General features: G+C 40.0%; 1 protein-coding gene and 1 long non-coding RNA gene across 3 annotated transcripts; both read left to right on the forward strand.

The window, feature by feature from the left end:
• Window positions 1-542: 542 nt before the first annotated feature.
• On the forward strand, window positions 543-7,203 carry LOC139578724 (zinc finger protein 501-like). The gene is made up of 2 exons (XM_071406700.1): window positions 543-775; window positions 5,770-7,203. Exons 1-2 carry the CDS (start codon window positions 607-609, stop codon window positions 7,107-7,109), a joined length of 1,509 nt encoding a protein of 502 aa, XP_071262801.1. The 5' UTR covers window positions 543-606; the 3' UTR covers window positions 7,110-7,203.
• A 2,150-nt stretch (window positions 7,204-9,353) lies between these two features.
• LOC139578726 (uncharacterized) lies at window positions 9,354-14,038 on the forward strand. 2 transcript variants are annotated; one of them, XR_011675604.1, is made up of 3 exons: window positions 9,485-13,448; window positions 13,566-13,668; window positions 13,876-14,038. It is a non-coding gene; the product is annotated as an uncharacterized lncRNA (long non-coding RNA). The 2 variants fall into 2 exon arrangements; XR_011675603.1 differs by having other exon boundaries at window positions 9,354-13,668.
• The last annotated feature ends 6,161 nt before the right edge of the window (window positions 14,039-20,199 follow it).

Raw genomic sequence — 20,199 nt, forward strand, 5'->3', positions numbered from 1 at the left:
TGCAACTTAATTTTTAGTGTGTCAGCTCTGCTGCACCTGGGAGCTAAAGGTATGGCACCGCACTCCCAACAGTCATGTATGCTTAAACATATTGTACTCGTATGCTCATTTATGTGTTTCTTAAAGTGGCAATCAGCAGTTTAAACAATAACAAAGCGAACTCGCCACCCCTGTTTCGGTAAAAAGTTGAGGGATGGGGCTGGAGAAATGTAACCACTCTCGAATTCATAGAGCTATGGATGCAAGGACTGACCATCACGCCTCCTTCTAAAACCCCATTGGAGGAGATGACCGAAGATTCCTCACCTCAGACCTCCTCCAATGGGTTTTGACAAGGATGCGAGTAAAGAGGAGGTTCCCCATCAGTAGTTTCAATGTGAGCAGGAGTGGAGCCCCAGTCTGGGGCAGGAGGACCCAGAGCCCACACAGATCAAAGAGGAACAGGCGGAACTCAGGACCAGTCAGGCGGAAGAACAGCTTCAAGGGCTGGAGGCTGATATCATAAAGTTCATATTCACTCCTCTTTGTGTGAAAAATGAATGTGATCTGGAGGACCCACTTCAAGAAGCCATACTAGCTGAATACCAAACTCTCAGTCAACTGAAAATGTGTAAACTACATTTGTTTCGTACATTTTTAAATGAGCGTTTAACGGCATCTGCTGCTGTGAAGATATCTGGGGCATTTGAGAAAACAGTAGCAGAGTACCAGAAGGAGAATGATTGGCTACGGAGACTGCTGCGGATCACACCTGAGATAAAACTATGTAGAATAGGTTTGTAAAGGATAGTTTGGGATTTTGTAAATTAAATTAATCAACAGGCTCTGCATTTCAGGAATCACAGTAGCATGTGCCCATTTAGCCATTTCGTTTTTCCCAGTTGCTATCCATTGAAGCACTATGATAGGTTGCACAAAAATCTGGGGTGGGGCTTAGCGAAGGGTCAATTCAAGAAGCCAACAGAAATTTGAGTTTAATTGAAAAGCTATTCAATTATTATACTGAAATTCCTGTTGACTTCTTGCATTGACCCTAAGTCCCGCCCCAGAATTTAGTGCAACCAATCTCAGCGCTCCAATGGATAGCAACTGTCATCGAGTCCGACACCTTGGAAAAGCTCAAGTTTGAAACACATGAAAGCCAGTGGGAAAAACAGAGTTTTCTTAGAAAAATATATTGTCTAAATTACAAAATATTTGAACCACGCACCAGGGAGGGGTACTTGCTACTGTGATTCCTGAAATGCAGAACCTGTTGGAGTATTATTTTCAAATCTGAAACTATACTATTGATACATTGTTTGCTAGCTCAGCTGGTTAGCAACTTCTCAATCTTATTGACCACCAATGATGCTAACGCTAACTAGGAGCTAGCCACTTAATGTAACTTGTTTTCTCGAAATGTATGTTAGCTAGCTAAGCCATGTTATTAATACAACTCCCATCTGCTATTGACATCAAGATCTGATTTGAGAGCGCTAGTTAAAACTTCTTCAGGCTGCAAGCCCGACACCGGGCTTAATATGACAACAGCCACTGCAAGTGCAGGGCGCGAAATTCAAAATCTATTTTTGTAAAATATTTAACTTTCACACATTAACAAGTCCAATACAGCATTTGAAAGATAAACATCTTGTCAATCCAGCCAACATGTCCGATTTTTTAAAATGTTTTACAGCGAAAACACCACATATATTCATGTTAGCTCACCACCAAATACAAAAAGAGAGACAGATATTTTTCACAGCACCGGTAGCATGCAGCTAGCATGCAGCTAGCATGCAAAGCCAACCTAACTAACCTAGAACTAACCTAAATAACCTAGAAAAAACTCCCTCAGATGACAGTCCTATAACATGTTACACAATAAATCTATGTTTTGTTCGAAAAAGTTGAATATTTTAGCTATAAATCAGTTTTACATTACTGCTACCATCTTAGCCACCATCATAGCTACAGTCAGAAATCGCACGGCAGTAGCCAGAGAAAACAGACACCAACGTCAACTACTAATTTCACATCAGAAAAGATTTCAGAAAAATATATGGTGGATAGCTAATGAAAGAGAAAGATCTTGTGAATACAGACAATATTTCCGATTTCTGAAGTGTTTTACAGCGAAAACACAATATATCGTTATATTAGCTTACTACAATAGCTAACACACAGCAGCATTGATTCTAGTCAAACGCTAGCGATAGCACAGTTCGACAGATATATGAAAAAGCATCCCAAATTGGGTCCTTATCTTTGTTGATTTTCCATCAGAATGTTCTCCAAAGGGTCCTTTGTTCAGAACCGTGTTCATTTGGACCTAGAACGAACGATGTCCCTGTTGAATTAGCATGGCACACTGGCCATGCCGTGCTAACCTCTCCGTCTTGACAAAATTCTTGCGTCGCATCACGTCTAAAGTCCAGAATAAATTTCAATAATATAATTAAAGTATATTCAAAAAACATACTTTAGGATGAGATTGTGACATGTATCAAAGAAAATCGAAGCTGGAGGTCATATTCACCTATAACGAGTGTTTTCCAGGAGCGCAGTCCAGTTCCTACTTCGCGCCCAGAAAAAAAAATAAAGTGCGCACTTATCACTCAAAGAGGTTCTTTTCAGTCCCTGACAGAGATAATCAAGTCATTTTTTCTCTCACTTCCGCATGACAACCAGGGGAAGATGTGTGACGTGTTTGTACAGTCCTAAGTGCCAAGGCCTTTTATAGAGAGTATCTTGAAGAGAGACATAGCTTCTTGGAAATGTCACTTTTTACAGAAAATGGGCTGTAAAAAGAGTTATGTTTCACTTAGAGAAATAATTAAACCTGTTTTAGAAACTAGAAGGTGTTTTATATCCAAAGGTAATAATAATATGCATATTGAACGAGCAAGAATTGAGTACGAGGCCGTTTGAAATGGCCACCTCTTTCCACTGCTGATACTTACTGCTGATTTTTGAGCCATAAGAGGTTTTAAATGCTCCGGAACTTTTGTATAATTTCAGCCAGTAGTTTTGAAAGTTGTGCTCACCAGTCAAAATGTGACCCAGTTTTTGTGTACTACATCATCCAATTGTGTACTATGTCATCCATTTCGTATGATATGTTTACATCCTGCCCCCCAAAATGTTATATATACAGTACTGTTCAAAAGTTTGGACATACCTACTCATTCAAGGGTTTTTCTTTATTTTTACTATTTTCTACATTGTAGAATAATAGTGAAGACATCAAAATGATGAAATAACACATGGAATCATGTATTAAACAAATCAAAATAGATTTCAGATTCTTCAAAGTAGCCAACCTTTGCCTTGATGACAGCTTTGCACACTCTTGGTATTCTCTTAACCAGCTTCATGAGGTAGTCATCTGGAATGCATTTCAATTAACAGGTGTGCCTTGTTAAAAGTTAATTTGTGGAATTTCTTTCCTTATTGCATTTGAGCCAATCAGTTGTGTTGTGACAAGGTAGGGGTGGTGTACAGAAGTTATCCCTATTTGGTAAAAGACCAAGTCTCTATTATGGCAAGAACAGCTCAAATAAGCAAAGAGAGATGACAGTCCATCCTTACAGCTATGGTGATTGCTCTCTATCCAATAGCAAATACAGTGTGTATGTTTACATGCACAGTAATAATTTGATATTAAACTGATTATGGCAGTAGGCAGATTATGTAATAGTCATGTAAAACGCCTTACTCTGCTTATCTTAAGCGGCGTAATTGTAATGGACACAAGGGGAGACAGAGAGCTGGTTTCAAGCGCAGGGCGCAGTAGGTGTTTATTGCAAAGGACCGCAGGCAGAAAGTCATACACAGGGGGTCCAAAAGGGCAACAGTACAGGCAGGGAAAAGGCTAGTAACGTAGTCTGGGAGATCAGGCAATGGGTAGATAACAGGAAATCCGATAGGCTAAAGTACAGGCAAGGAATAGGCATAAACTATCATACACGGGATACCCAGCGCTCTGAAAGCCGTGTGTCACAAAACAAACAATACCTCACAGTGATGGGGTGCAAAGGACTGAACTGAACTAAATAGTGTGTGATAATGACATACAGGTGTGTGAACAGGTGATTTGAATTCAGGTGATTGGAATCTGGAGTGTGAGCTGCGTTCAGGGGATCTAGGTGTTTGAGAGTGTGAGCTGGAATGTGGGCTGGAAAGTGAGCTGCGTTCAGGTGATCTATGTGTTTGAGGGAGTGAGTTGGAAGCAGATGTTAAAGTAATGTCAAAATCCAAGTAAGCATACGCCGATTAAAACATCTGGTTTTCTGAGCAATTTTTCGAATCTTTAGGACATGTAAAGACCTTAATTGGGGTGGCAGGTGGCCTAGTGGTTAGAGCGTTGGGCCAGTAACCGAAAGGTTGTTAGATCGAATCCCGGAGCTGAAAAGGTAAAAATCTGTCGTTCTGCCTCTGAACAAGGTGGTTAACCCACTGTTCCTAGGCTGTCATTGTAAATAAGAATTTGTTTACTGACTTGCCTAGTTAAATAAAACATCTGCATTTGATCTGTGCATGTGCTAGGACCAGTCGAGCGAGCCTCCCTCTTTAGCGCGAGTGAAGTAAGTTCGGAACAACAATGTATGGGTCTAGTTTTCACATACAAACTTTACAAGTCCCGAACTCATAATAAAATAAATATAAATCAATTAAAATTAACATTCTACCACAGCGACCATGTAACCAAAAATAACATGGTCGTTGTGGTAGAACGGTCATTTTTATTGCCGATATTCTGCATTTATCAGAGTGCCATCAGGTAGCCTGATTTCAGATGTGTCCATGTAAAGAGGATTATTAGGGAAATCGTTTTTCTTTCAAAGCATGTGAATGTTTTAATCAAACTATATTAATCTGATTATCCACAATAATCACATTATTGTGTGCATGTAACCATACTCAGTGAGACAGACCTGCCCAACAGTTCCGACTTTGTTTACATAAGACAACACGTTGTGCATTTTTTAACTTGAGAAATACTGCACCAAACACCTTAGTTAGATGTAAAATTGCTTAACTAAAACATCCTCGTATTATAGATTTCTTTATTCTGGGAATTTTGAGGAAGTGAAATAGGCTTCCGTGTCTACAGTGTCTCATTGGGGACAATCATTAACCAGACGCGGAATTGATCAGGAAACGCACCTCCCAGACGGAAATCTAGTTTTTGTAATGAGCAACAGAAAAACACACATGCTAATCGGCATGTTCGATTGCTCTTTAAGGTCCCGGACTGCATCTTTAACTCCAAAAGTGGTTAGTAGCTTTGACTGCATGCTGACAGTGAATTAAGAACCATTAAAGTGGCTAGCCACACTACAAACATCATTTTACCAGGTACACGGGAAGAAATTGTAATGACAGTCCATCACAACATACCCAAGAGTTTCCTGATTAGCAAGGGGTAGTCTGGGTTTCATATAATTGTGTATTAAAAACACAGTTTAAGAACATTGTGAGGGGATTTCGCCAGTGGTTGGAAGGGGGAATTGGGCTTCCCGGGCAAATGTTCTCCAAGGTTGCAACAGTAACCAGGGGGCGTGGCTTAGCGAAGGGTTAATTGAATGACTTAAATCAGTCGAGTTGACCCCAACCCTGATGCTTTTCAAGGCTGTATACAGTAGATAACCTCTGTGTCAAGGCTGTATTGATAACTTGTGTATAAAGGCTGTATAGGTAACCTCTGTTTCAAGGCTCTATAGGTAACCTATGTATCAAGGCTGTATAGATAACTCTATACAACTCCTCTCTCCTCCCCTCCAGACTCTCTGCAGCTCTCTCTCACTGTCTTTGAAGAGGAGGTTTCCCCTGAGCAGCAGCACTGTGAGCAGGAGTGGAGCCCCAGGCTGGGGCAAGAGACACAGATTAAAGAGGAACAGGAGGAACTCAGGACCAGTCAGGCGGAAGAGCAGCTTCAAGGGCTCACTCCTTTATGTGTGAAGAGTGAATGTGATCAGGAAGACCCACTTCGGTCCTTGACTCTTCCCCAAACTCAGACTGTGGAGCACAGAGAAAAGGACCCTAAACCAATGGATCTCACACCTTTTGGCACTGTGACCCAGCTCAAGGGTTTTGACATTCCCTGTGTCCCTCCAGATAATCAAACCAATGCCTACAGCCACAGCTCAGCCATGAGCAGCCACCCAGTAGGACTTGACAGCAGGCCACCACTGGATCCCAACCCAACATCAGATCTCAACCGATCAATGGGGAAACACGGTTCCAAACCCAGCATCACGTCTAGAAAGACTCACCGCTGCTGTGACTGTGGTGAAACTTTTCCTCTGAAAGCTGATCATCAGAGGCATGTGACTCAGGCCAAAAAGAGACTCAGTGAATGCTGCTTCTGCAAAAATCGCTGTAACTCCAACTGTAAACTGAAGGCCCATGTCCAAGTCGGTCACGGTGGGAAACCCTGCACCTGCCCTGTTTGTGGCAAGATCATCAAATACAAAGGAGATCTGTCCAAGCATTTGAGGATTCACAAAGGTGAGAAACCATTTAGCTGTGGTGACTGTAGGAAAAGCTTTAATCGCAAGGAGACGCTAACCAGGCATACATTGATCCACACCGGAGAAAAACCTTTTAGCTGTGGTGACTGTGGCAAAAGCTTCAGTCTCAAGAATAACCTAATCAAACATAAAGTCACTCACACAGGAGAGAAATCATTTAGCTGTGGTGACTGCGGGAAAGTTTTCAAGCAGAAGGTGCACCTGAACTTGCATATACTGGCTCACACTGGAGAGAAACCATTTAGCTGTAATGTTTGCGATAAAACCTTCAGATACAAGGGTACCCTAACCGAACATATACGGACTCACACAGGAGAGAAACCATTTAACTGTGGTGACTGTGGAAAAAGCTTCATTCAAAAATGGAACCTAACTGAACATATAAGGACTCACACAGGAGATAAACCATTTAGCTGTAGGGACTGTGGCAAAAGTTTCAGTCGCAAGCAGACTCTGACCGAGCATATACTGACTCACACAGGAGGTAAACAACATGACTGCTCAGTCTGTGGTAAAAGTTTCACTCATAAGACTAATCTGCTGAGGCATGTGGATAAAATCCATAAAGAAAGATATCAGGAAAAAAGCTGATAGAAGAAATTACATTTGGACAAAGAGGATCTAGAGTCAGATGATTGGAATACAAATGCAGCATGTGGACAACACTCTTAGGAAATGAAAAGCAACTCTGGATCAAGTTATGTTTAATTAAAAAAAATATGTAAACAAAGTTTGATTCGTTTCAATTGATGATGTAATGGTCAAACATTATAATGGGAATCTCCCAGGTTTGCGGTTCAAAGTCTGGTGATGTTTACACTTATTACAAACATGAATATGTGGTCGTTTGTTTTGAAATGTCTCTCATGGTGATGAGAGAATGGTCAGACTGATGTTATTTATACATTAATAATATACAATCCAGACAAAATCTTGCATATGTCCAAGGGTTTTTAAAATTAGTTTTGACATAATGCTGCTCATTCATGTTATTAATTTAAAGCAATAATCCTTAATTGAAACAATAACAAAGCGGGCACCCCGCCTCTGTTTTGCTAAAAAGCTGAGGAATGGGCCCGGAGAAATGTAACCACTCTTAAATTCATAGACAGAGCAATGGATGCAAGGACTGACCATACATATTTTTTAGAAATGTATAGTTATAACCATGTTTTGAGGCTATTGGCGTAAAACAAGTTGTTATTCTTCAAGAATCAATTGGTATATATTATTAATTTATAAGTCCAAAAATGGATGTAGGAAGTAAGGATTCTAGTTTTAAATTTGTATAGAGTAATGATATACAGTCAACTCCTGAGAATTGATTCTCCCAGATCATCCTATACTTAAGATGACCACTGTTTATCTACAGTCGTGGCCAAAAGTTTTGAGAATGACACAAATATACATTTTCACAGTCTGCTGCCTCAGTTTGTATGATGGCAATTTGCATATACTCCAGAATGTTATGAAGAGTGATCAGATGAATTGCAAAGTCCCTCTTTGCCATGCAAATGAACTGAATCCCCCAAAAACATTTCCACTGCATTTCAGCCCTGCCACAAAAGGACCAGCTGACATCATGTCAATGATTCTCTCGTTAACACAGGTGTGAGTGTTGACGAGGACAAGGCTGGAGATCACTCAGTCATGCTGATTGAGTTAGAATAACAGACTGGAAGCTTCAAAAGGAGGGTGGTGCTTGGAATCATTGTTCTTCCTCTGTCAACCATGGTTACCTGCAAGGAAACACGTGCTGTCATCATTGCTTTGCACAAAAAGGGCTTCACAGGCAAGGATATTGCTGCCAGTAAGATTGCAACCATTTATCGGATCATCAAAAACTTCAAGGAGAGCGGTTCAATTGTTGTGAAGAAGGCTTCAGGGCGCCCAAGAAAGTCCAGCAAGCGCCAGGACCATCTCCTAAAGTTGATTCAACTGCGGGATCGGGGCACCACTAGTACAGAGCTTGCTCAGGAATGGCAGCAGGCAGGTGTGAGTGCATCGGCATGCACAGTGAGGCAAAGACTTTTGGAGGAGGGCCTGGTGTCAAGAAGGGCAGCAAAGAAGCCACTTCTCTCCAGGAAAAACATCAGGGACAGACTGATATTCTGCAAAAGGTACAGGGATTGGACTGCTGAGGACTGGGGTAAAGTCATTTTCTCTGATGAATCCCCTTTCTGATTGTTTGGGGCATCCGGAAAAAAGCTTGTCCGGAGAAGACAAGGTGAGCGCTACCAATCAGTCCTGTGTCATGCCAACAGTAAAGCATCCTGAGACCATTCATGTGTGGGGTTGCTTCTCAGTCAAGGGAGTGGGCTCACTCACAATTTTGCCTAAGAACACAGCCATGAATAAAGAATGGTACCAACACATCCTCCGAGAGCAACTTCTTCAAACCTTCCAGGAAAAGTTGGGTGACGAACAATGCCTTTTCAAGCATGATGGAGCACCTTGCCATAAGGCAAAAGTGATAACTAACATCGATATTTTGGGTCCATAGCCAGGAAACTCCCCAGACAAACAAAACCCCACAAATTCTGACAAAGTCCAAGCATTGATTATGCAAGAATGGGCTGCCATCAGTCAGGATGTGGCCCAGAAGTTAATTGACAGCATGCCAGGGCGGATTGCAGAGGTCTTGAATAAGAAGGGTCAACACTGCAAATATTGACTCTTTGCATCAACTTCATGTAATTGTCAATAAAAGCCTTTGACACTTACGAAATGCTTGTAATTATACTTCAGTATTCCATAGTAACATCTGACAAAAATATCTAAAGACACTGAAGCAGCAAACTTTGTGAAAATGTATATTTGTGTCATTCTCAAAACTTTTGGCCACGACTGTACATGTAGTTATTGCGTTTCCCTTTACTACTGGCCTGTGTAGGCTGTGTTGCACAATAGTAAACCCCCATCCAGCTGATGGCGCTGTTGTGTATTTCTGGGCTTGCCACCCACTTTAGGAGTTCTCTAAAACCTAACTCTCATTTGACTGAAAATAGCTAAACTACAGTTGTTGCGTGTGTTGTTAAATGAGCGCTTAACGGTGGGGCAGTTGAGAAAATGGTAGCTGAGTACGAGGAGAATTATCGGCTACGGAAACTGCTGGTCTCCTGATCACACCGGAGATAAAACTATGTAGAATAGGTATGTATGTAGATCTGCTGATAGCTAGCTATCGTTCTACTCGATTAAGGAAATGTTTAGGCTACCAGTGATCACCATTTCAACAAACTTTTCACCATACATGGATAAAAACAAGGGCCGTGTTCGAGAGTATCAAAACCGAGATGTATCATGGGTAAATTGTGACTGACTGATCTAAAAAATAATAATGAGTTGTTATTTTTGATGCAAGGTGATTTGTAGGTCAGTCAGTCGGCAGGCGCCTGCACTGTCGGCTGCAATGTCGAACAAGCCTAGTGTCACGAAAACCTAACCGAAACTACATGCCCCACATTCTAATCATGACAAGAAAAAAAACAGTTGGGAGAGGTTCTCTTCTGCACTGTTCAACCAATCCAGTAAATGTGGAGTTAAGAGGAAATGTCGCCCATAGAGATGGAAAGAGGCCTCATCATTGTATCTGTGCCATTAAGGCTTCTGTGACAGCCTCAATGGCGATGTCCATGCTATCTCATTTTGAAGTAGTCCATTTTCTTTTTCATGATTGGCCAATAAATATACCATGGCTAAGGGCTGTGTCCAGGCGCTCCGCGTTTCGTTGTGGATAAGAACATCCCTAAGCCGTGGTATATTGGCCATATACCATGCCTCCTCGGGCCTTATTTCTTAAGTATACCACTCAGCCAGTGGAGGCTCCTCAGAGAATATAAATTGTAAACCAGTTAAAAAGTTATACTTTTTAGATAAAACTATACTAAATATATTCACGTCACTAAATAATTTAATGAAACAATGTTTTGCAAGGTCTACAGTAGCCTCAACAGCACTCTCTAGGGTAGCACCATGGTGTAGCCAGTAGCCAGCTAGCTTCCGTCCTCCTCTTGGTACATTGACTTCAATACAAAATCTAGGAGGCTCTTTGTTCTCACCCCCTTCCATAGACTTACATAGTAATTATGACAACTTCCGGAGGATGTCCTTCAACCTATCAGAGCTCTTGCAGCATGAACTGACATGTTGTCCACCCAATCAAATGAGCAGAGAATGAATTTAGTACTGAAAGCATAAGCTACAGCTAGCTAGCACTGCAATGCTTAAAATGTGGTGAGTAGTTGACTCAAAGAGAGAGAAAGACAATAGTTGAACAGTTTTCAACAAATTCATTCCCTCAAAAATTAAGGAGAGGTAAGAGAGAGAGAGAGTGTCTTTTTTTCCACTTTCAGTTTCACTTAGCTAGCAAATGCAGCTGGCTAGTTTAGCCTACTCAAACACCCGGCTCAAACAGAGGTATGCTATGTTAGCTACCTGGCTATGACTATCCAACACAACACTGGAACTCTTCCAAGTCAAGGTAAGCTTTTGGCTTTATTCATTTATGCTTACTGACTATAACCTAACGTTACTGCATGATTGTAGCGGGTTTACTAATGCATTAGTTCTATTAGCTATGTTGAATAGGACGTTACTTTAACTAATATGGAGACAACGATGTAGGCTGTGTGTAGCGGTTATGACATGGTTTGGCTTGGAAAGTTTTTTTTGCCTGATCACATACAGCTGATGTGTTGTGCAAGTCCACAAACAAAGGGAACGGTGAGAGGAGGAGAGTGCATAGAGGCGAGAAGGAATACAATGTGGCTGCAATGAAAGTGAACTGTGTTTATGCGTGATCAGGGGTGTATTCATTCCGCCGATTCTGTTGAAAAACATTTCTTAAACGGAAGCAAACGAAACGGGGATAAAAATACCTGAATTTGTCCAATAGAAACTCTTGTTTGCAACTGTTGGACTAATGATTACACCCTAGATAAGCTAGATGCAGGCAAGAGTGTGCAAGGTGGTGATTTTAACCTTTATTTAACTAGGCAAATCACTCAGTCCCCCCTCCCTCTTTCTCTTTCTCCTTTCACTGTTCTCCAGACATTTATGACAGCATGCCAAGGTCTCAGACACATTTTATCTGAGTGCACGCACACACACACACAATTAAATGACTGCTACTATACTACACATTACAGTACACCGCACTTACTTGTGTAGTGGTTCTACACCACCATCTAGTGGTCACTCAGCGCTTTTACGGCACTGATCATGTAAGTTGTGCAACAGTTCTGAATTGCAGAAGCAGGTCAAGACCAGTTTTATTAAAAGGAGCAAAAACATTTAAATTAATTATATACCCAATGAAAAATCGAACTTTTAAATGCCTCATGAGCTTAGTTCAACTGTCGTACCCTAACCTAGCATAGCAGGCCTAAAAGAAATTGGTACTGACAAGAAGATCGGAGTGTTGCAATTCCAGAGTGAAACAATTTCAGAGAGCCAGCTCCCAAACTGCTATATCTTCCACCAGGGACTGTAAACAGTGAGGCGCAAGTCCAGAATCAGAAGTCATGTCACAGACTCTTCCTTTCCCCTGAAAACCAGATGCATCCGATTTTAGCTGGCCTGCTGAGGGTGGTGCTACATATGAACACAAAACATTAAAACCTAAAATGCTAAGCTTGTTTTACAACATTGTTTGTAAACAATATATACTATAAAGCAGGATCAGTGAGTTAGCCAGATAACTTTGAGAAGCAACTAGAAATAAGTATATATTTTCTGGTTCATTAAGAAACCTACATTTTTGGTTCTTTAGTCAATAAGACCATGCAATGTCATGCTTATCTTTCTAAAAAGTGGCTAACTTGCCAAGTGTTAGCCAAGAGGCTAACTTGCCAAATCTTGAATTCTAGTATAAACGCCTGATTGCCCCTTTAACGAACAAAGTAGCAACAGGCAAATTACACCGAACAAAAATATAAACGCAACATGGTCCCATGTTTCATGAGCTGAAATAAAAGATTTCAGAAATTGTCCATACACAAAGAAAGCTTATTTCTCTCAAATGTTGTGCACCGGGCTCTACCACTCTAGGATAATGTTTTTAGAAGTTATGTGAGCAAAAAAATATTTCATTTTATTTGGAATGAAAAAGCAGATAAAGTTAAACAGGAATATTGATATAACTAATATGAGTTTGGAGGGCTAAGACTATTAAATATCAAGGCATTAAACCCCTTTCTTAAAGCTTCGATTATACCGAAAATATCTACATCCGAACTAGTTTTCAAGTAGGCTCCTAAGAGAGTCTGTGTGCATGTCCAAATATGACTTCTGGAATCCCTTGTGAAAAATGCACATGGGATTCCCATTGGAAACCGTGGGATATCAATGGGAGTTCATAGGACCCTCATGGCAGGGGCAGGGGACTAAGGGAGAAATTAAAAAGTGTCCCAAAACTCAAGATTTCTCCTCAGATGATGAAGAACAGGTGAAGAAACTGTCAATGAAAAAGGTGAAGCATGCAAGACTTCAACTCCCTGTATTTAAAGATAATACCACAGTTTTGTCACATGTTCCACTGGGCACACACTGGTTGAATCAACATTGTTTCAATGAAATTACGTTAAACCAATGTGGAATAGACGTTGAATTGATGTCAGTGCCTAGTGGAATGGGTGCTTAATCACTTTTACCTTAAAAGCAGTTAATTACTCAAAATGTTTTTTAAATAAGAAAATCATTATTCATGTTTTGCTGATTTTGAACAACAAACTACCATCAAAGTAAGAGTGATAAAGAACCCACGATGGTATTATCCTTTGTATTACATTGTACATGTAAGATTGTATTAACATGTGACATTAGAAAGACATGCATTACAATTCATGATTCAGCTCTTTCTTTCAGATATTGTCTGAAGCCAGGACAAAGGACAATAGGGAGGTGCTGTCATCTCTGCCAAAGCATAACGCAAGCACTCTCTAAAATGATATCTCAAAATGCTGTGCAATTTTGTTTGATTTTCAAAATTGTTCGTTTTTTGTGTTTGATGCAAAGACACAAATGATCATTGATAATCCATTCCAGGGAGGAGATGGTGTTGTTCCCTGTCGGGCAGAAAAATCAAACATCGTTCAAGATTCTGTGACAAAGCCAGCTTTGTCAAGCAACAAAGTGCTCGCTCTTGTTGGTATGTTACATAATTTTTTATTCCAATTGTGATGTAGATCTCCCTTATAACGTTGCTTTCGCTACACTCGCATTAACGTCTGCTAACCATGTGTATGTGACAAATACGATTTGATTTGATTTAGGAATGGAAGAGTGTGCAGGTAAATTATTCAAATGATGTACAGTACAGTCATGATTAATATTTTTGTTTTATTTCACTTTTTAGCTCATGTCCAGAGATGTTTTGAGGGGGTGGACAAGGCCTCAACGAGGACTGCCAGCCATGGTCTACAAGCTAAAGGACATCGTCACCCAACTGCAGCCAAAAGCAGAATAAAATAAATGAAAATAATGTATTAATAAATCATGTTTTTTTGTTCTAGATGAAAGCTAGGTATTCATTTCTAATCCTTTGGCCATGTTGAATCAATCCCATGAAATACACACAAAAAATCCAATGAATAACCAATGGTAATAGTATAGCAATCCCATGACCATCCAATGAATAACTCATTAACATCCAATGGGAATATGAGATAATCCTATGAAACCCCAAATATATTCTTGTTAATTTCCAATGAGAGTCCCATTACAATCTAATGTTTTAAGTTTTCTTTGGTGGGCGAATTCACAATGGGAATACAATGGGATAATTCCAATGAGAATCCTATGGGATTTTCCCTTTGGGAATCCAATGGTAATTTTTATAGGGGATCCGGCACGTCCAGTCTGCAACTAGCCATGGAGGTTTAGAAGACAGCAGTGCGCTTGCAAGTCGGGTATTGAGGAAGTACCGACATTACAGCTAGTAATGTCGCACTAGCCATTGATTTATGAGCTAGTAGCTACTAAAACAGTGGTTGTCAAACCTCTCCTTGGGGTCTATTCCAGAACTAGCACACCTGATTCAACTTGTCAACTAATCATCATGCCCTCGACGAGGTGAATCAGGTGTGCTAGTTCAGGGCTTAAACAAAATGGTGAAATGTCTGGGGGTCCCCTACTGTAGGTGAAGCGATATATAGTACAGTTCTATTATATATAATAGAATTTACGTCCTAATTGTTGAATATTTCAACTGAGTCTGTGTGAACCAAAAAATAAACCTATTTATTCTGATACTGGGAAAGAAGGGGAGGTCTCCCTTTATTATCCGTGGATATTTCAATTGCCACACTTGGCTGATGGTCATTATGAAAAATCTGAATTTAATGATAGGAGACATGCAATGAAGTGGATTCATCACTGGCCGAATTATCAGTGATTTACATAGCACTAAAAATACTTGGATAAGAGTAGTTTCAGACGAGAGCCATTTCCTTCCCCAAAGCATACCCCTTTTGAGTCAATTATATCAATCAAGAAAAGCATTAGTTTTGTATTTTATGGCGCAGTCATTTAAGAGGGATCTATATAAATGTTACCCTTTAAACATGGTCATGATGTATTTGATAGACTAGACATTCTGTCATCACGGCATATTACACTGAACAGAAATATAAATACAACATGTAAAATGTCGGTCCCAGGGCCGCATTAATGCAGGGCCTTACTGGGCCTGAAGCCCCTGGGCCCGGGCCCAAAAGGAAGCAAAATATATATATACAAAAAAAAATAACATACTGAATAAAAATTTAAAGGTTGGACGTACTGCCAAATTATCTAAAACGACTTTGGAGGCAGCTTATGGTAGAGAAATTAACATTAAATTCTCTGCCAACAACTCTGGTGGATATTCCTGCAGTCAGCATGCCAATTGCACACTCTTGACATGTTTGGCATGGTGTTATGTGACAAAACTGCACATTTTAGAGGGGCTTTTTACTGTCCCCAGCACATTGAGCACCTGTGTAATAATCGTGCTGTTTAGTCAGCCTCTTGATATACCACACCTGTCAGGTGGATGGATTATCTTGGCAAAGGAGAAATGTTCACTAACAGGGATGTAAACACATTTGTGCACAAAATTAGAAAAAAATAAGCTTTTTGTGCATATGGAACATTTCTGGGATTTTTTATCTCAGCTCATGAAACACTTTACATGTTGCTTTTATATTTTTGTTCAGTGTAATAAAATATAATAAATGTTAAAAAATGCAAAATAATTAAATATATACGGTATATATTATATATACAATATATCAGTATATGTAGTATATATATATATTTATTTTTTTACTCAGGAGCCCTCTCTCAATGAGTGTAGACAGCCTGCTGCTGCCTGCTGCCACTCTGCTAATCATCAGATGGGGGGAGGAGAGGAGGTAGGGGGCCCACATGGGTAACTGGGGGGGCCCTGTCTTGATTGGGGAACTGATTCATAAAAATAAAAACTGCATAATAAATAAATGTGACTGGTCAATTCTGTTAGTCAGGGGGTGGGCTCTTGAGGCAAAATGTTAAATAAATAAAGTTTTTTATTCATTATAATTGTTTATCCAACTTAGCCACAGAGGATCAATAGTTTATAAAAAAATAACTCTGGACTAAGTTTTATCGCAAGCGCATACAGGTATCTGCCAAAATAAAGGAAACACCAACATAAAATGTGTTTAAAAGAGTGTTGGGCCACCATGAGCTGCCAGAACAGCTTCAATGCACCTTGGCATAGATTATTCAAGTGGACCTAAACCATGCCAGGAAAATGCACCCCACCCCATAACATGCACCCCACACTATAACTTTGTATCCTTTGTTTACTCAAGTGTTTCCTTTATTTTGGCAGTAACCAGTATGCCTACAGACGGGAAGGCTGCAGTTTAGGCAGCATGCTTGTCAAATATACAGCGTGTTGCATTGTGGTCATAGACATATAATCAATAGAAGGGTTTTGTAACCTCTTGCCCTGTCAACTTGACTGTTAAACTCATGGTACAATAGCAATGGACGCTAGCCCTGACTTGAATAGGAACTGACATCTATGGATTATATTTCTATGGTTGGTTGCAGCTGTTGGTTTGCCTTATGGGATTTCAAAATACAATTGGGGGATAAAACGTACAGTTTGGAAAGCAAATGCCTACTGCTATAAAGAGAAGACTAATCTGTCTGTAGAACCAATAGAAGGAAAAAAATTCTCAACAACTCCCAATTTTTAGCTAACAGCAGCACTGTTTTTCAAAGCAGCTCATCTTGAGATAGACTACTGCCACGACGAGAGCATCAGCCATCACATTGGCTTCATCTTCATCATTAGGTGAGTCAGTGTGCAACTGGAAATTGTATTTAGTAGCCTACTGTAGCATATGATATATATGCTGTATATATATTTTCTCCTAATATTGTACAATCTGAATCCCGGGCTTTATGATTTCTTAATTTGGCCCTGGTTGTTCCCATGTTTCATGACCTAAACAAAAAGCTTATTTCTCTCAAATGTTGTGCACAAATTTGTTTAGTGAACATTTCTCCTCTGCGAGATAATCCATCCACCTGACAGGTGTGGCATGTCAAGAAGCAAATTAAACAGCATGATCATTACAGAGGTGCACCTTGTGCTGGGCACAGTAAAAGGCCACTCTAAAAAGTGCAGTTTTGATCATCTGAGACCAGCCACCCGGACAACTGATGAAACTGTGGGTTTGCACAACCAAAGAATTTCTGCACAAACTGTCAGAAACCGTCTCAGGAAAGCTCATCTGCATGCTCGTCGTCCTCACCAGGGTCTTGACCTGACTGCAGTTCAGCGTCATAACCGACATCAGTGGGAAAATGCTCAACTTCGATGGCCACTTCGATGGAGAAGTGTGCTCCTCACCGATTAATCCTGGTTTCAACTGTACCGGGCAGATGGTAGACAGTGTGTACAGCGTCGTGTGGGCGAGTGGTTTGTTGATGTCAACGTTGTGAACAGAGTGCCCCATGGGGGTGCTGGGGTTATGGTAATGACAGGCATAAGCTACAGGGAAATATGTATACTGTAGCTAATAAAGTAATACTATGTGTATGTTGTGTAGTAAGATGTTAGTAGCCCATGTGCCTCACCCTAATAATTTGGTCTATTTACCCCTCTTAATTTCGTCTACTGTTCTGACTGTTCTACTGTAGCATATAACCCGTTTTAGAGAAATGTAATCATCGAATATTGTAAGAGCTTTCATTGTCTACTTATATGCCCCCTTTATTTATCTTACGGTTCTGACTTGGTGTACAGGGAGAGCACTGTAAGAACGGCCCATGTTCTGAATTCTGTCCCTGTACATTTCAAAAGTGCTAAACAAATAGTTATATTGACTAACGTTACGTCCGTGCTAGCTCGCTCATTGTCTTAATCGAAATTACGAATTGCCTCTTATCCGCTTGTCGTCCCCTTATGCCATAGTTTGTACATCTCAATTGTCATTAGAAACCACATTTGTTTAAGCAAGTCAGCCATATCAGCTATGTTTTTTTTAAAGGCAGTAAATTACGCTGAATGAACTGTTTCACTGCCAGACAAGGCTACGCTGATAGCCATGTGTAGCAGTGGTAAGATGTTGGGACAGCTTTATGTAGGCCCTAGCAGTTTGTGGGCACCGTTTGAGTACAATGAATGTATTGTTTAGTGTCGTGTTGTGCAGTGCAGTGGCTTTGCTGGCCTGAATTCCACTTTTTTTTTTTTTTGCCCCACCAAGATTTACATGCTAAAATCGCCACTGGAAATGAGTCTCAAACGAACAAATGAATATAACGACGCGTCCTTACCAAACATCCTCAGCATGACGGTAAACCCAGGGAGTTATTTCAGAACAGGGCAGAATGCTTCAGGAAACACTGCTTTGACAGTGGAAAAGTAGCTAAGTCAGCTAGCAAGGCATTGATGTCATTTTAGAACAGGTGATGATAAGCAGAAATAAGGGAGTACTATCTCTCATAGTAGTAGATGTGAGTTTCTCTTTCAAACAATCCCGTGGCCTAGTACACAGCTAATAGCTAACGTTAGCCAAAGCAAGTAAGCTAGCTAGCTACTGAGTGCAACTGTAAATTACAGTAAGTACAGATGAAGATGAGAAATTATCAGGCCTACTGTACATCTTACTGTAGAAATTATTGTTGAAAACAAATCTAGATTGAAACTGTTGCTGTTAAAATACAAGTAATACTTTTTATTCTGAACTTGAATAAAATGATTGAAGCGAGATGCTTTTTGAGGCAAACACACATAGTTCTGGGTTGCTCATCTACAGCAGGAAGCGTTCTCCTGCCTTACTGAGAAAGCAGTAGATGTTCTGATCCAGTTTGGCACCACATACTTATGCGAGTCAGGGTTCTCAATTCTGGCATACTTAAAAAACAAGTACAGAAACAGACTCCATGCTGAGCATGACCTCCATGTTGCACTGTCAAAACCTGAGCCCAGAATAGTTATTCCAGTTCAGAATAAACACGTTTATTGTATTTTAACAGCAACAGTTCCAACTTAGACTTTTTTTTCAACAATACTTTCTACAGTACAGTAGGCCTGATCATTTTTAATCTGTTCTGTTACTTAGGGTTGCACTATCAAAAACTGAGCCTATGTGTGTGTTTTCTGTTCTAAATCTGTGTGATGTGATCAATCAGTTTATTCCAGTTCAGAATGAAAATGATTTATTGTGTTTTAACAGCATCAGTTTCAACCTAGACAGATATGTAAGAGTGTTTTTAATGGGAAAAATAAACATGAATAGCTGTTTATATGGGTATTTCATTTAATTGTTATTTGTTCTTGTCTATATTGCTGTTGTTTTAGACATAAGGGAAATTAAATGTACCAATATTTACGAATAGTTGCATATTTTCATAAGCTTTGGTCCCAAGGAAACACAACATTTGTAATTTGGGTCTCAGGCTGAAAAAGTTTAAGAACCCCTGGTGTAGAGAATCATTTTACCATCGAAACAGCTGTGAAATATATTTTCCATAAGCAAAAATATTGTATTTTCAGCTGTTTGAAGCTGGTGTACAAAACCGAAAGTAAAAGACTAAAAAACTCAATTTGAGAACGGGAAGCATAGAAATAATGCAGATTGAACAGATCTACCGCTTCTTAGACTTGCTTTAAATGGGAACGACAGATTTTATGTGAATTTGGTCGGGTCGCCTAAAAAGTTCCATATTGCACTGTTTTAGTAGTATAATCCTACATCTCTAACCTGATTTTAATTCTTTACTTTGGACCTTAATTCATTTGGACCAGACAACATGTCATCAGATCTAAACTGGAAAGGTAGCCTCATTTATCAAGGCAAGGCGGGAGCTGGAGGAAATAGTAGTAAATTAAAAAAGGTTTTTGTCTAATCTCACCATGAATTAAAAAGGAAATTTTGCACTTCCATCATACTGTAGCTCCAGTTTGAGATACAGTAGTCTATATGACAGCCTTAACATTGGTTTTGCTCTGGTATTTCCAGGCCATTTCATCCACTGTATGGAGAGTTTATACTTGTGATGCTAGTTTTAATAAAGGAACTTCTCACCCTTTTCATATCGGTCTGAATAATTGATGATAATTTTTTTTATCGCCATCAGGCTGCAGAGGGCAGCAGTGAGCTGAAGAGTTTCTTCTCGAGAGGCTCTGCTGAACGGAAGA

The sequence above is a fragment of the Salvelinus alpinus genome, chromosome 6, assembly GCF_045679555.1.
Source record: "Salvelinus alpinus chromosome 6, SLU_Salpinus.1, whole genome shotgun sequence".
NCBI lineage: Eukaryota > Metazoa > Chordata > Actinopteri > Salmoniformes > Salmonidae > Salvelinus > Salvelinus alpinus.

Excerpts from the sequence above, each read along its gene's own strand:
- LOC139578724 (XM_071406700.1), top strand. The coding sequence starts at position 607 with ATGTGTAAACTACATTTGTTTCGTACATTTTTAAATGAGCGTTTAACG. Across the intron at positions 776-5,769 it reads GATAAAACTATGTAGAATAG|ACTCTCTGCAGCTCTCTCTC; the intron begins GTTTGTAAAGGA and ends CCTCCCCTCCAG.